This window comes from Falco biarmicus, chromosome 3 (genome assembly GCF_023638135.1).
Source record: "Falco biarmicus isolate bFalBia1 chromosome 3, bFalBia1.pri, whole genome shotgun sequence".
In the NCBI taxonomy this organism is placed as follows: Eukaryota; Metazoa; Chordata; class Aves; order Falconiformes; family Falconidae; genus Falco; species Falco biarmicus.
Genome location: NC_079290.1, coordinates 30,977,147 through 30,991,089, shown reverse-complemented (window position 1 = coordinate 30,991,089; position 13,943 = coordinate 30,977,147). Strand labels below are relative to the sequence as shown.

At 44.6% G+C, this 13,943-nt stretch overlaps 1 protein-coding gene across 4 annotated transcripts; it reads right to left on the bottom strand.

The window, feature by feature from the left end:
• Positions 1 to 316: 316 nt before the first annotated feature.
• Positions 317 to 12,613, bottom strand: TP53INP1 (tumor protein p53 inducible nuclear protein 1). Of its 4 annotated transcripts, XM_056331998.1 has the most exons (5): positions 11,847 to 12,079; positions 8,599 to 8,882; positions 7,727 to 8,075; positions 6,055 to 6,094; positions 3,602 to 3,736 (listed from the first exon to the last, which is right to left on the bottom strand). In XM_056331998.1, the coding sequence occupies exons 2-5, from the start codon at positions 8,708 to 8,710 to the stop codon at positions 3,719 to 3,721; spliced, it is 519 nt and encodes a 172-aa protein (XP_056187973.1). In that variant the 5' UTR covers positions 8,711 to 8,882; positions 11,847 to 12,079; the 3' UTR covers positions 3,602 to 3,718. The 4 variants fall into 4 exon arrangements, with proteins under 4 accessions (XP_056187971.1, XP_056187972.1, XP_056187970.1 ...); XM_056331996.1 differs by lacking the exons at positions 6,055 to 6,094; positions 11,847 to 12,079 and adding an exon at positions 12,485 to 12,613 and having other exon boundaries at positions 317 to 3,736; positions 7,727 to 8,078; XM_056331997.1 differs by lacking the exon at positions 6,055 to 6,094 and having other exon boundaries at positions 317 to 3,736; positions 11,847 to 12,056.
• Positions 12,614 to 13,943: the final 1,330 nt, after the last annotated feature.

Genomic DNA, 13,943 nt, shown 5'->3' with positions numbered 1-13,943 from the left:
GAGGTTCAGCCTAGATAAGGAACAACTTTCCCCCCACCCCGTTCATGCTTTAAGTGGTAGTGTGTTTTTATCTCTGTCCTGTTCACCTATAGCACTTCTGCACGCTGATCAGGAAACACACCAATTGGCAGAGATGTGTAGCACTACTTGAACCGTGCATTGTCACTCGATCAGCAATGCAAACGGATTCCCCAAGGAACTCCTGCACTATAGCAAGCATTCCAAGATACTTGGTACTTGCACCTCCTAATCCTGAACAGGGTGCTCAGGCATTTGGATTTTGACTGACCTGTAACGTAAAAGAACAGACTGACAATTTGTAATAGGCCATCTTTTATTGAGAGTTAAGATCACATCTCCCCATGGTGCGCAGAACGCACTATGAAAACAAAATACAGAAGATCGCTTTAGTAAATACACACCGGTTAAGCAATGCTACTTTTTGGCAAAGTGCTGTATTTTGTCGGTTTTCAGCTTGTGTTACACTATTAAAAATAAGAGCCAGACATTCTTCTGTATCAAAAGGACTGCTACAAATAGAGAAGTGGCTCTGGAGAGAAGCTGCCATATATGCATAGACTGCTGTACAGTATTAATCCTAACTGAAATGTCCCTTTTGAATCTTCAAGTTTGCTGTGTAGAAGGCACAGTTTAAAATGCAAGTCTGTCTATTGACCAATACATATGAAAATACAGTTTCTGCAAGATTCATGAATATCAATCAGTATGAGACAGTGCAAGGCCTCCACTTTTACAAGAAAAACCACACACGAATACAATTCAAAAAACCATATAAAAGCCACACAGCTCACTATTATAACAGAAAACCAAAACAAATCTAATTGCCCAATAGCTCCAGGCACAAAACAGGGCTAGACCAACATAAATATGTAAAACAAATTAACAAAAAGCCATTGATGCAGTACTCACACAATAATATGGTTTCCAATATTACAAATTGAGAAGCACAGCTTTGTGCAACAAAATAGTTTATATCCTGAAAGATATAGGTTTTCATCACCAGAAAGTCATCTAGTAATGCAGTATAAAAAGATCAGTATCTCCCAATTCCAGGAGCAGTCTAAAGTTGCATTTAAGACCAGACCAAGGCTCTCATTGTAATGCCTGGGAGCCTTACACTCTCAACTATCTCCCCATTAAGAGTTAAAGGGTTACTTACTCTTTCCAACACGGGGAGCTGGAGACTCCATCTTCCTTCATTTCACTTTAAGAAAATTAAAGCTGAAGGAAAGTAGTTACTTTTATATAAAGAAAAACCACAGGAAAGCAAAGAATTTTCCTGAGCTAGAAAGTTGGCAGTGAGAAGGAAGTTTAAGACTGGCAAAAAGCTGGAGTGATAAAGGTAAATAATCTGAAGCAAGTAAGAGCATTTGTGAACAGATGAGAGACTAGTGAAACTGCAGCTATTTGCAGATAAACTGGAGTATTCGGACCACAAAAGAATTTTATGGACATGGGCACATACTGCTGAAAAGAGTAGTAACAAAATCGGTTTTGGATTCTCACGACATGACCGATTTTGTTCTTTCACTGTCCATATGAATTCAGTGTGTCTTAAAAAAAAAAATAAAATCAGATGAGACTAGCATACCCAGGACAGCACCTCTAGCTTTTATATGTTTAACTACTTGTCAACATCCCTTTGCAACGATCTTAACTAATCCCAGTGAAGCAGCACATCTGCATTGAAACAGATGTTATGAATGCTGTTTCCTGTACACTAAATATGTTCTGCAACAATTCCAGCTGCAGAATGTGCAACAGTACCACTACATCAAGGTCAATCCAAACCGTTGGGATTTTGCTTCAGGGAAACTGAAGCATTTGGCTGAATTTAAAATACTTCACAGGTCTGGAATAATTCACATTATTGATCTTGCCTAATTTCAAAGGCTCCTTATACTAACTTCTGTTTAAGGACTGCTGGAAGACATGGTTGAACATCACGTTAACACTTTTATGCCCTAGGCACTGAACACAAGGTAAAACACAGTAAGTCACATCAAGCACTGACAGAAAGGGGGATAATTCACTTATATTTCCCCCCTTCTTTCAATGCAGATTTCTGCTTCCTCACCTCCCTAACCATTTAACCTCCTTCCTAAATTAATCTACTGGGGTTCAGCAGGCCATGTGGCTGCTGTGTAATACATATACTTTTTTTTTTTTTTAAGTGCCCACCAACTTCCAAAACATCTTGCAAAGTGTTTTTAAGAAAACTACTTGTTAGTTTTGAATGGCTTTTCTTTCCTGTTGGCCCACAAAATCGCTATCCAGTCCTTCTGCCCTCAATGGGCCAAGGGAACAACTGCTGTTGATCCATCTCAATTCTTAAACACCCTGTTATCACTGTGTTGAGCTCTATAAGACTGTTTTTCAGCATCCTCTTCTCCTTGCCACACACTGCCCCTCATTTTCAGTCACAATTAACTCAGACTTCATTTTCATAGAAGACAGACAGAGAATGAGGAGAATTTCTAATAAAACCTTCCTTCTAGCTAATTTTGAGTTATTCTCAATCTGTAAATATGAGACAACCTAACAGCAATTAGCAGCTCAGAAGCAGTTTGCCATCAGCCTGACTTCTTTAAAAAGCGGTCAGCTACTGATGGGATTAAAAGAACAGTCGATCCACCATCTTCTTCCTTTAACTAGACTAAAGAGTAAATGAAATAGCGTAGGGGAAATACATCCTTCAGAGACAGAAAGAGAAGAGTTAGAGAAAGGGAGTAAGAACTCAAACTGCACCGAGTAAAACCCAGGTCAGGTCTCTGGGCTGTGTGTCTGCACTTAACCCATAGGTCCACTTTTCCTTCCACTCCACTATGAGGTACCACACCTGTAACACCAGTGCCATATCACACTACAACAATACTGGGGGGACATTTAACTCTTTTCCAATACCCATATCAAGTACCCAACATACCTACACAGACTCCACTAACACAAGTGGGTACTAGGCAATTCAGATTAGATGTCCTTCTCGTAACAGTTCAGCATAGCTATGTAATATCCACTGGCAGCTGTAGTATTTTCTTGTTAGGAAGTAATCACGTATGCTGAATATGGACAGATATACAAGCTGTCAAGTACTAGTCATTACAGCATACGGCTAACCTCAAATTTTCTAACTCCACTTCAATGAACGCAAAAATGTAACTGATTTCCACCTCAGTTAAGTTCCTTTAAAATACAAACTAAGAACCCATCTATACATCATAGTTTATAAAACAGCACACAAATATTGTACTGATAGGCTTCCGAGACATTGATATTTAACATCAACATTTAGGACTGCTGCAAAATGTTCAGAGTGTTATGTGCCATTTCAAAAAAAATGCAACTCTAGTTATGATTGTGTTTGAGGGATTGACGATCAGCTTCAGATTGACCACACTTACCTATGCATGAAAACAAGAGCAACCTAAAAAACAATTAGACCATAGATTAAAACCACAAAAGCCATCAGTAATTGAACTGACGCTGGCAAGGCTGGTGAACAAACAGTCCGTTGTGCTTGATTTGCCGAGAGTGGCAATCCCTGGTAAGGTTTTGGCGACGGAGACTGTTTCTGTTGAGATAGTGTCTTTCATTACGGTCTTTTATCCAGTGGGTAGGACGAAAGCTCTTGTTTTTTTCCAGAAAAGCTGAACGAGTAGCAAGAGCTGTGACATAGCAGTGAACACGCTGTCCCGTTTCATTTCGGGCCTCCAGTCTAGAAATGGAGCAAGCAGATATCTGTCATTACTGAGGTGCATTGGAAAGACAAGCAAACTATGAAGGGCAGAACACAGACATCAACCTCCAGCATTTCAAAAGGGCACTCTTATTCTACTGGACAGAGATCTGGGCAGAGGTGAGGTCAAGCCAGTTCAGGAAAACTGCACTGAGAAGTAATACGCAGTGCTGCACAAGGGCACCACAACAGCCTTCGGACTTTTGCACCCTTCCTTCCCCACCCCACCTCCCTAAGCCCAAGATGCAACATAGATCAGAAATAAAAGGCAATGTGTGTCACACTGCTCCAGCTTTAGAAGACTTTGCGTTATCCGCTAGGCAAAGTTCAGGTTTAAAAATCATCTTGAACATCGGTGGCTCAGCCTGAAAACAAGGATGCTAATGGAAGTGTCACTGGATTGCCAGCCACACGAGTAAATCCAAACAACATTCATGCAGAGGAACAGAAAAGATAGACCAGTTGTGACACACACAGGAAATAACTTAGAAGGATTGTTCCTCAACCAGCCCTCTAGATTTCACGAGCAGAAAGTCAGCAGTTTTGGCAAACCCTTACTCCATCATGCACTAGTAAAAAACAAACCAGCAGCCTATGCAAGCAGGGACTGACATATTGAAAACTGACTTCCCTACTTGACAGAACAATCACTGGCGTTTCCTGAATCTTCCGAAGTAAAGCTAAAAATAGCCTGGCAGTTTTAAAAGCAAAGCAAATAACAAGCCTGAGCGCCCCAGTTGGTGTGAGACCAGTAGCATCCGAGTTGCTTGCCTTCTTTTTCCCCCACCCAGGACTCCATGCCTAGCTGTCAACTCAGTGGTTCCCCAGAAAGGTGTCTGCAAGAGCAGGAGCTTGCTTAGCACAAGCAAGAGGTCTCTTGGGAAGTCTGTTTTTCAGCACTAGCATGACTCTACAATAAAGTCTCTTCTGGAAGAGCTTAACATGCATTTATTGTATCACATCTCTGTAGACGTGTCTGGTCTGCTGTGCCCATGGCACACCCTTGTGGCCTTGCTCTTGGTGGGCTGCAAGTATCTAGCACAGAAGTGAGCTCTTCTGCTGTCCCCCAGCTCCACACTGGAGCAAAATACCTTGTCAGCATGGGGACAGTTCCTCCCTTCTACAATTTTTTTCCTTCAAGTATCCTAATCCACTTGATTTTGGCTCTTGAGTAGCTTGATATGACTGATGAAGCCTACAGACTCCAGAACAGCCATGTGTGACATGCTGTTTTTTCCCCTGTTCATTCACGGGATGTTTCCCTAAACCTAACACTTGAAATATAAAGCAAGAAATAAGTGAATAACATCACACAAATCAATTCACGGTGCCTTGCAAATACCTTCTATGCAGATCACACCAGTTTAATTTACACAAGGATGCCTGCAAATACGGGGCTACAGTGCTAGAGGTGGAATTCCAAATGAAGCCTTTCTGGGGAAAGCTGTAAGGAGCTAGGAAGCCACACCACACTTACCAGAACCCATACTTCCTAACCATGCCCATGTTGCACGTTACTAGCTAGCAAAGGACATCAACTGCTAATACAAAGTAGCGTGGTTTGTTATGGAAAGGCGACTAAACTGGCAAACAGAGGGAAGTTGATACAACATCCTTTTGCTCTGAAAGGAATTTAAAAGGAGCAAATATATTTCCTCCACCAAAGGAGAAAAACTGGTTTAAAATTGCTGGTTGAAGGTATTTAAGCTTCCTCCCCTTCTTATCAAATACCCTTCCAGCACTGGTTTGCAAACCAACACTCTTCTACTTGTCATCTTAAAGCGAAACTGGGATAGCAGAGGTGATTTGAATTAACTAAAAGGCCACGTACTCTTCCAAAGCGTAGCATTTTGGTATCTTAGTGGTTGCCTTTGGTAGCCTGGCACTAGTGAGCCCTAGGCACCGAGAGAACAGGGCTGATGAGCCTCCATCAACACTGTCAAAGTGTAATTTTAGACAGGCTGTGTCTAAAGCTAAACTACATACATTCACTGCTGCCCCCCATCATCTATTTCACTAGAAAACAAAAGTGTCCTGCTGGATGCACTATAGAACCAGACCTCACAAGAAACATTAAAGGCTTCAGACCCCACCCCAATTAACAACGACGTAATTTTTCTGCACTTAGCATTTTGAATTGTTAAAGCAGATGTAGTTAGGCTTGATCAAGTAACATCATTTGGCACAAAGGTTAGTCCTATACCCAGTATTGTTTTGGCAGACAAGGCTCTAGAGGAAGCAGTGTTGCTAGCAGCCTGATCAAACAAAAAGCACTGTCCCAAACCAGCAGTACTTACTGTTACTGTGCCAGTGTGCCTTAAGCAGCTTTTCTTGGCCCTACAATGTTAAATGGCCAACCATTAAACCACTAGAGACTTCAAAACAGCTTTTGAAACTTACTGCATTATCAGTGTCATTGATGTTTCCAGTTTCTGTAGTTTGCCTCAGCTTTAGACTCAAGTCTCCTCCCAGCTCTGCCACTCAACATAAAGTACACAAAAGTCTAGATCGTCTGACAAGGAATTCAGCATAAAGAAACGTGCTCACATACCAGTTGAAGATCATCACACCTTTAGCCTCCCCACACATTAAAGCGGCTTAACTGTATACTGTAAGACAGGACTCTTCTCCAGAAGAATTTACGCTATTATCCCCGGTTCAAGCCACTGAAGTCAGTATCCAACTGTGTGTTACTGTCCACTGCAAACTGGTATTTTAGATATACTGGTCTACTGTCTTTCACTAGGGCATGCCTCACAGTCTACAGTTTTCTTGCAGACTCCTTCAGACCCTCATTGCTGCCTGCTTACAGCTTCCCCCCCGGTTTAAGCTAAGCTAGACTCTCGATGCTTAACTTCACAAACTGCACAAATCCCCCACTCTAACAGTATCAGCGCTATACTTTGAGATGACATGCTGCTGTATAATATGTCACCTGTTTCTTTGAACCAAGAACTTTAAATGCAGCAAAGAGATGATCAGAAAAGTCAATCAGCATCTACCTACAGCAACTCTACCACTACACTCATTTTTTCCTGTGTAACAAAGTTTAGTATACTATGATTTTTTATTATTTTTAAAAGGTAAGCACCAGTTGGTACAAAAAAAAAATCACTTTGTTATTAACCAGGACTCACAAAACACCCAATTATTTCCTAATCAGTGAACACATGGGCAAGTGTGGAATCATAACAACAAAGTAATACCCTACATGTACACATCTACATACACTATACTTGTATAGATGTATATACTGGACATTTAACACTGAAGCGGCAGGTAATGGCAAACCTGCCTCTGCAATAATCCCATATGGCCAGATCTTCTTTAGGACCTGAAACTAAAAAGCACAACTTCTTACCTTGCTAAAAGTAGAAGTTTGCAGCACAGATTCTACCTTGAGGGAATTAAGTTTTGTGGAATATTTCAGTTTGCTTTTGCTCCACAAGTCACCTGTGGAAAAACTTAATCCTGTCCTAATCTATCACTAGGCTGAGGAACAACAGAAAAAAAACCCACACTAAAACAAGACTTCCCTGTCAGGATAATTAAATAACATTTTTCATCTCATCAGATGACTGAAAGGGTACTGACTAACAGTTATGATAAATCCACATAGCTATGAAGGGGGCAAAGTGCTTTCAAATCTATGTTACCAGCTACAGAGTTAACTACCACCAGTTTCAACAGGACCAGAGTATATTCTGCAAGGGAATAATTAGGCTCCATCAATATTCATTGCAGTGTCAGAACAGCATACCCAACTGTTTCCTGACACAACCATCTTGTATAACATTTTTCTAAGCAGGCAGGCAGCCCTGACCACCCTACCCACCTTGTCTAGTATTCATGCTTTATTCACCTGCTCCAAAATAAGCTGGAAAATTCAGTATTAAGTGTCTAAGCTGATCAAGTAGAAACCAGATATTTTCAGCAACAGGGCTTCCTGACAAGAGAAGTCAGACATACCTGGGACTACCTGGGCTGTGAAACTCCTCATCTCCACATGCAGTCTCATTAAGGCTGTGACAGGTATTGTGGACAGCATACACAGACATGCTGGGATGCTCTATTAGGAGATTCTCCATTGGACTGGTTTCCACTTTGATAGTGGTTAATCCACCTGCAGTAAAACATGGGGGAGGGGTAATAAACCAGCTCTCCTCCATGGGACACGACTCAAACTGGATGAAGCAAGACTCGCTGGCCTCTGGCAAGTGTTCCAAAGGAGATGGTAAACAAGAGAAGACCGGGGAGCCGTCCGTGGTTGATGCTTCAGCGATGTCTGCTTCCTCCACGGAGCAATTAGTGCAAGTGTCTGCTGTAGGTGGCCATTAGTCAGTCGAGCAGAACCCATGGATGTTGGTGATTGCAGGAGGCAGAAAACAACAAGGTTGCATGTAGCCAGAAACAAGATATATATATATATATAAAAAAAAAAACAATGAAAGAAAGAGAAATAAAACCCTATTAGCACATACATTATTTTTTTTCTTTTAAAGTAAGGGGAGGGGAAAAGGGAGTTCCCTGATAAGCCATGCTAGACACGTAAAACAAGTGCTATCAGTAAAGCAATAAAATTGCGTAATAAGTCAAATATTTTATCTGTACAAGTGGTTCTGCTGAAGGCTGTATCAGGCTTCTAAATCTGACATCATTTTTCTCATGAATTTACATAACATGCTTTGGTACATTTGCTTCGAAGACACTCTACGCTCTAATCTACACTGGGTTTTTTTTGGTAAAGTTTCTCTCGGGCTACTTGCTTGTCTTGCTTCCTTGCGAAGAAACAAGAGCCAGAGCAGGACAAAGGCAGAGCTTACATTTGACAGATGTCTTACCTATAAAGTCAACCAGAATCCACTCGTCGTCTTCTTTTTCACTGAACTCTGGCTCTTGGCTGGACAAGCTATCAATCTCTCCCATGAGCATGTTATTTAACCTCTGGAACATTACTAAGGCAGGAGCAAGACTTTGGCTGGTAGGTCTTTATATCCAAGGTTCAAGGCACAGCTCACACTGTACTAGCAGAGTGGCATAGACTTGAGATTAAAGTGCATAGATGCTTTATCAGCTTAGGTACAGGGCACACAGAGGCATGACTAGTAAACAGTTTATGTGAAACCTGCAAAAAACGATGACAAGGGTCTTAATGACAAAGCAACATGTAACATCTCTAGGGAACAAATAAAAAACCCTCTCGTTAGTGCAGTCAGAAGTACCAGTGAACATTTTTCCCTAAGAGGAGAGGCAGCTTCACTGGCATTCACCATCCCCTCCCAGCTACACGCATACAGGAAAAGCCTAGGTCTCAAGTGCCTTCCCTCTTGACCCTCCTCCCATGCAAAGGGCTGTTTAGCTGTCAAATCCCATCTTCTCCTATGGGAGGAGAGCAGTCTTGTGCCTATGCTCACCGAGATGCTCCCTGTCTGTCTTCCTCCTGGACTGAGAAAGATGCAAAGGGCAATTGCATGTTTTCTGCTCCAGACAACACATCTCTGTTGACACAGCCTCAGACCTCTCCCAGAGATCCCTGCCAGTGCTCCCAGGGGTGCCCAAGGCAGCTTCTTCTCCCTCCCATCACACCAGTTCACAGGCACCGCCTACAAGTTAATGCAGTGGGCAGGCATGCCCCACCTTCAGGCTTGAAGCGCACTGGATAGTCACCGGTGACATCATTTTCACAGCAAGTGCCCAACTAGTCATGTATGGTAAGTCTAAGTAACAAAGAAAAGTAACTTGTATACTTAATTAAAACCAATGTTTTAAACTCAATACACTTCCCTAAATCTACATGTAATTAGTCACCATAAGCCTGAACTCTGCATTTGGCAGTTAAGGTGAAAAATCCCGTTAGCACTGAGAAGCTGAATGTTCAACCACTTCAGATTAGCATGCCTACAGCCCTTGAATATTTACATATGAGTCGATAAATAGAAGCTATTGAAGTAGCAGAAAAAGACTACATGTGAAAAATATCCACTAATTTAACTGCAAATTAGTTTCACCATAGTGATATTTGCATTATCACAGCATGTCAGAATTATTACATATTAAACACTCCTTTAATAATTAAATAGGGAATAAGATATGCATGTAAGAGGGTATGAGTGTCTGCATTCAGGAAGAGAAAGGGAGTAAGACACACTAGACTAGACACACACAGCCATTAAAAGAAGATACAATCCATGATGAATATTATTTAAGGGCAGTATACCTTGCTTCACCCGTAACTCTCAGACCACACTAAAGGGTCAGGTTGGCCTCCTACGTCATCCTACCCCATCCTACCCCAGGACACCAGACCCCATCAACTACTTGTTCATTACAAGGACAAGCACCTGCTCCATACATATAGCGCTCCTATAGACATTTATGCAGCTACTTCTTTATTCAAACAGCACAGAAAGATAGGATTATAATTCAAAGTACTCTTCAGAAGCAATATGAAAAGGTACAGCGTAACTCAAGAAGTGCACTCAAGTTCTTCTACAGGAACTATCAGCCACAGGAAAACACAAGACTAGGAACAACTGGCTCAGCTGCCGTAGTGATAAAAGGCTCGTTTTTAGGACCACACTCAGAAATTAAACATCTGGGCTCTCCAAGAGAGCTGCAAGAATGACCATAAGTCTACAGAAACATAATAAAATTTGACAAATGGAAAGATTTAACAGAGCGAATGAAAGAAGCGACAACAGTAGTCAATTACGTGAAGAAAGAGGCAAACATTTATTCCCTTCTCCTATGTTCACAGCAAGCAGAAGCAGCTTTTAACTGCAGTAAAGTTAAGTTTTCAGTGGTTACTAGCAGGAAATGCTTTTAACCATTAAGGCTGCTAAGCCCTGGATGGGTTACCCAAGGAAACGCCAAATGCCCACAGTGTTCCTGAGCATCTTCTTGAGAAGGTTTGAGTGCTTCAATTACAGACAGAGCTTACCACAGATAAAGAAAAGAACTCTAAGTGAAAGTTTGAGGTCTGTAGCTTTCCAGTTATCTTCCACATCCATCCCTAACCCTCTTCTGGCATAAGGCCTATGAACAAAAGAGTTTGTTTTTTCTTTGGGCTAACTAACTAGCAAGCCACAGTGTACTCGCTGATCAGCACTGGCTTTCCCTGTACTCCCAGATGCATGCATTACCTCCTTCCTAGATCAAGGCTGGAAGTACCTTCAGGCAGAAGCTGTTTTTCTGTTTTGTACAAGATGAGAGCTCACACTCCTATATTAAGGCTCCACAGGCATCCACAGCAACATCAAATAATTAACCTCTAACAAGGAAAAGAGATATCCCCATTCCTGAGAACATAACGTAAACAAACTACAGCTTTTGACCCATAGATGTCTTTCTGTAGATCAAAAGCAGTTTGTCCCATTTCCCCCTTCCTCCACCCCAAGGAGGATCCAAAAAAACCATCTGAATCATTTAGAAACGGGTCAATGTTTTGGCATCCTTTTGGATAAGCGCCTTTAAAAATGCCACACTTGCACATTCTCGTGCAAGGGGACCAAGAAGTAATGCTGTTATCAAGGGCCTTTGTTAGGGGAGGCAAAGGAGACAGAGACTGAAAGAGAGATACTGTAGCTCTTAGACAGGAACTACCAGCTGCAAGAAAAGACCAGGAACAACTGACTCAGCTACAGCGGTGATTAAGAGGCTGTTACAGATAACACACCTGATGCATGTCAACAATATTGTATTGTCGTCTAGAATCACAGAATGCTTTGGGTTGGAAGGGACATTAGAGGTCATCTAGCTCCCACCCCCCTGCCACGGGCAGGGACACCTTCCACCAGACCAGGCTGCTCAAAGCCCCATCCAGCCTGGCCTGGAGCACTGCCAGGGATGGGGCATCCACAGCTGCTCTGGGCAACCCCTGCCAGGGGCTCACTGCCCTCACAGTTCAGAATTTCTTCCTAATACCTCATCTAAATCTACCCTCTTTCAGTTCAAAGCCATTGCCCCTTGCCCTGTCACTACCTGCCCTCGTAAAAAGCCCCTCCCCAGCTTCCCTTAGGCCCCTTCAGGTACTGGAAGGCAGCTGCAAGGTCCCCCCGGAGCCTTCTCTTCTGCAGGGTGAGCAACCAACCCTCACTCTCCCAGGCTGTCTTCACAGCAGAGGGGCTCCATCCCTCTGACCATCGTCATGGCCCTCCTCTGGGCTCGCTCCAACGAGTCCATGTCCTTATGCTGGGGGCCCCAGGGCTGGATGCAGCACTACAAAGAGATCTCACGACCCCATTAAAAAAAAAACCACCAACAAACACAGGGTGGTTTTTTTCTTTCTATCCTAGCAGAGGAGAGGAGATGCACACCAAATAAACCGAAAAGCAACACACACACACCCCGCAGCAATCTGCCGGAGCTCGGCCGCCGGCGCCCCCCGCCGCAGCCCCCCGCCACCAGCAGGCGGCTCCCACACGCCGCTTGCAGCGGAACCGGCGGGTGACCCGGCAGAGCCCGCAGCAGCTGCGCACCTACCCGGCTGCACCCCGGCGGCCAGCCCCGGGGTGGGGACACACACACACGACCCCCAGCTGCCGAGCACCCGGTAAAACGGGCAAAACCCTCCCCGTCTCTACGTTTATCCGAGGAGAGAGACCGATGCACGGAGAGACGGGACCTCCGCTGCTGCTTTGCGAACCGCAAAGCACCATTACACCCCGCCGCGCAGTGCGCGGGGACAACAGCAGCGTGCTCGGACCCCATCCCGCTAAACGAACTCACCCGCACCGCACCGCCCGCTACCGCGCCGCCTCCGCACCCCGCGGAGCCCTTTGTTGTTACGGCCGCGGCGCGCAGCTGACGGCCCGGCCGCCCTGGCCACGCCTCTCCCCGCCCCTCCACCAATAGGCGGCGGCGGCGGCTGTCGCTAACGCACGTGACGGGCGGGCAGGGACGCTGCGGGGGGGTGGGGCGGGCGCGGGGGCGGGGCGGGGCCAGGGCCCCGCCCCGCCCCCGCGCCCGCCCCACCCCCCCTCCTCCCGCCGTTACCGGCGCCGGTTACGAAGTTTAGGGAAATAAAGTGCTATTCCGTTAAGCTGGTAGTAATACAGACCTCGGAAAGCAGGTGGTGAGGAACAGAGTTAACGGCAGTCTACAAAACCTTAATTTATAACGCAAACATATGCAAAATGATGGCTAATTAAACGTGCTGACTTAATTAGGAGCTAAATATGCACAGCCTTCAGTTATAGAGGGGTTGGCCCCAGAGGGGTTTTCAAAGATTGCCTAGATCCTTCACACACCCCTGCCATGGGCAGGGACACCTTCCACCAGACCAGGCTGCCCAAAGCCCCATCCAGCCTGGCCTGGAGCACTGCCAGGGATGGGGCATCCACAGCTGCTCTGGGCAACCCCTGCCAGGGGCTCACCGCCCTCACAGTTCAGAATTTCTTCCTAATATCTCATCTAAATCTACCCTCTTTCTGTTCAAAGCCACTGCCCATTGCCCTGTCACTACCTGCCCTCGTAAAAAGCCCCTCCCCAGCTTTCCTTAGGCCCCTTCAGGTACTGGAAGGCCACTGCCAGGTCTCCCCGGAGCCTTCTCTTCTCCAGGCTGAGCAACCAACCCTCACTCTCCCAGGCTGTCTTCACAGCAGAGGGGCTCCAGCCCTCTGACCATCGTCATGGCCCTCCTCTGGGCTCGCTCCAACAGGTCCATGTCTTTTCTGTGCTGGGGACCCCAGAAAGCTGGATGCAGGGCTCCAGGTGAGGTCTCACAGGAGCAGAGTAGAGGAGTAAAATCACTTCCCTTACGAATCATTAGGCTGAAGGACCTTAGCTGGGCTGTAAAGTTTACAAGTCACGTATCTGAAGCCCTACAAAGCTTGTGCATTACATCTCTTACTTCATCCACTCCCTGTTTTTTCTTTAGGGAAAAAAGAAGAGGCAATGAACATAAATACAGTGCTCTTCTGAGAGATGAGTAGCTAAAAGGAAAGGGATTTCCAGGCAGTGAAGTTACAGTCCAGGAGAGCTGTTGTAGCTGTGCTGCACACCTTCACTTGCTTCGTGTAACTCCAGACTGCAGCAAATGCTGGCCGGGCAACAGTCTGCAGCCTTCTGAAGATGCAGAAATAAATGGGTGATATGTAGGCAAGCAGCTTTTTACATGCAACACACTTTAACCATTTGGGATTTTTCATGGTTTCAGTAGTGCTGAGTAACTTGATTTGTAGCAAGC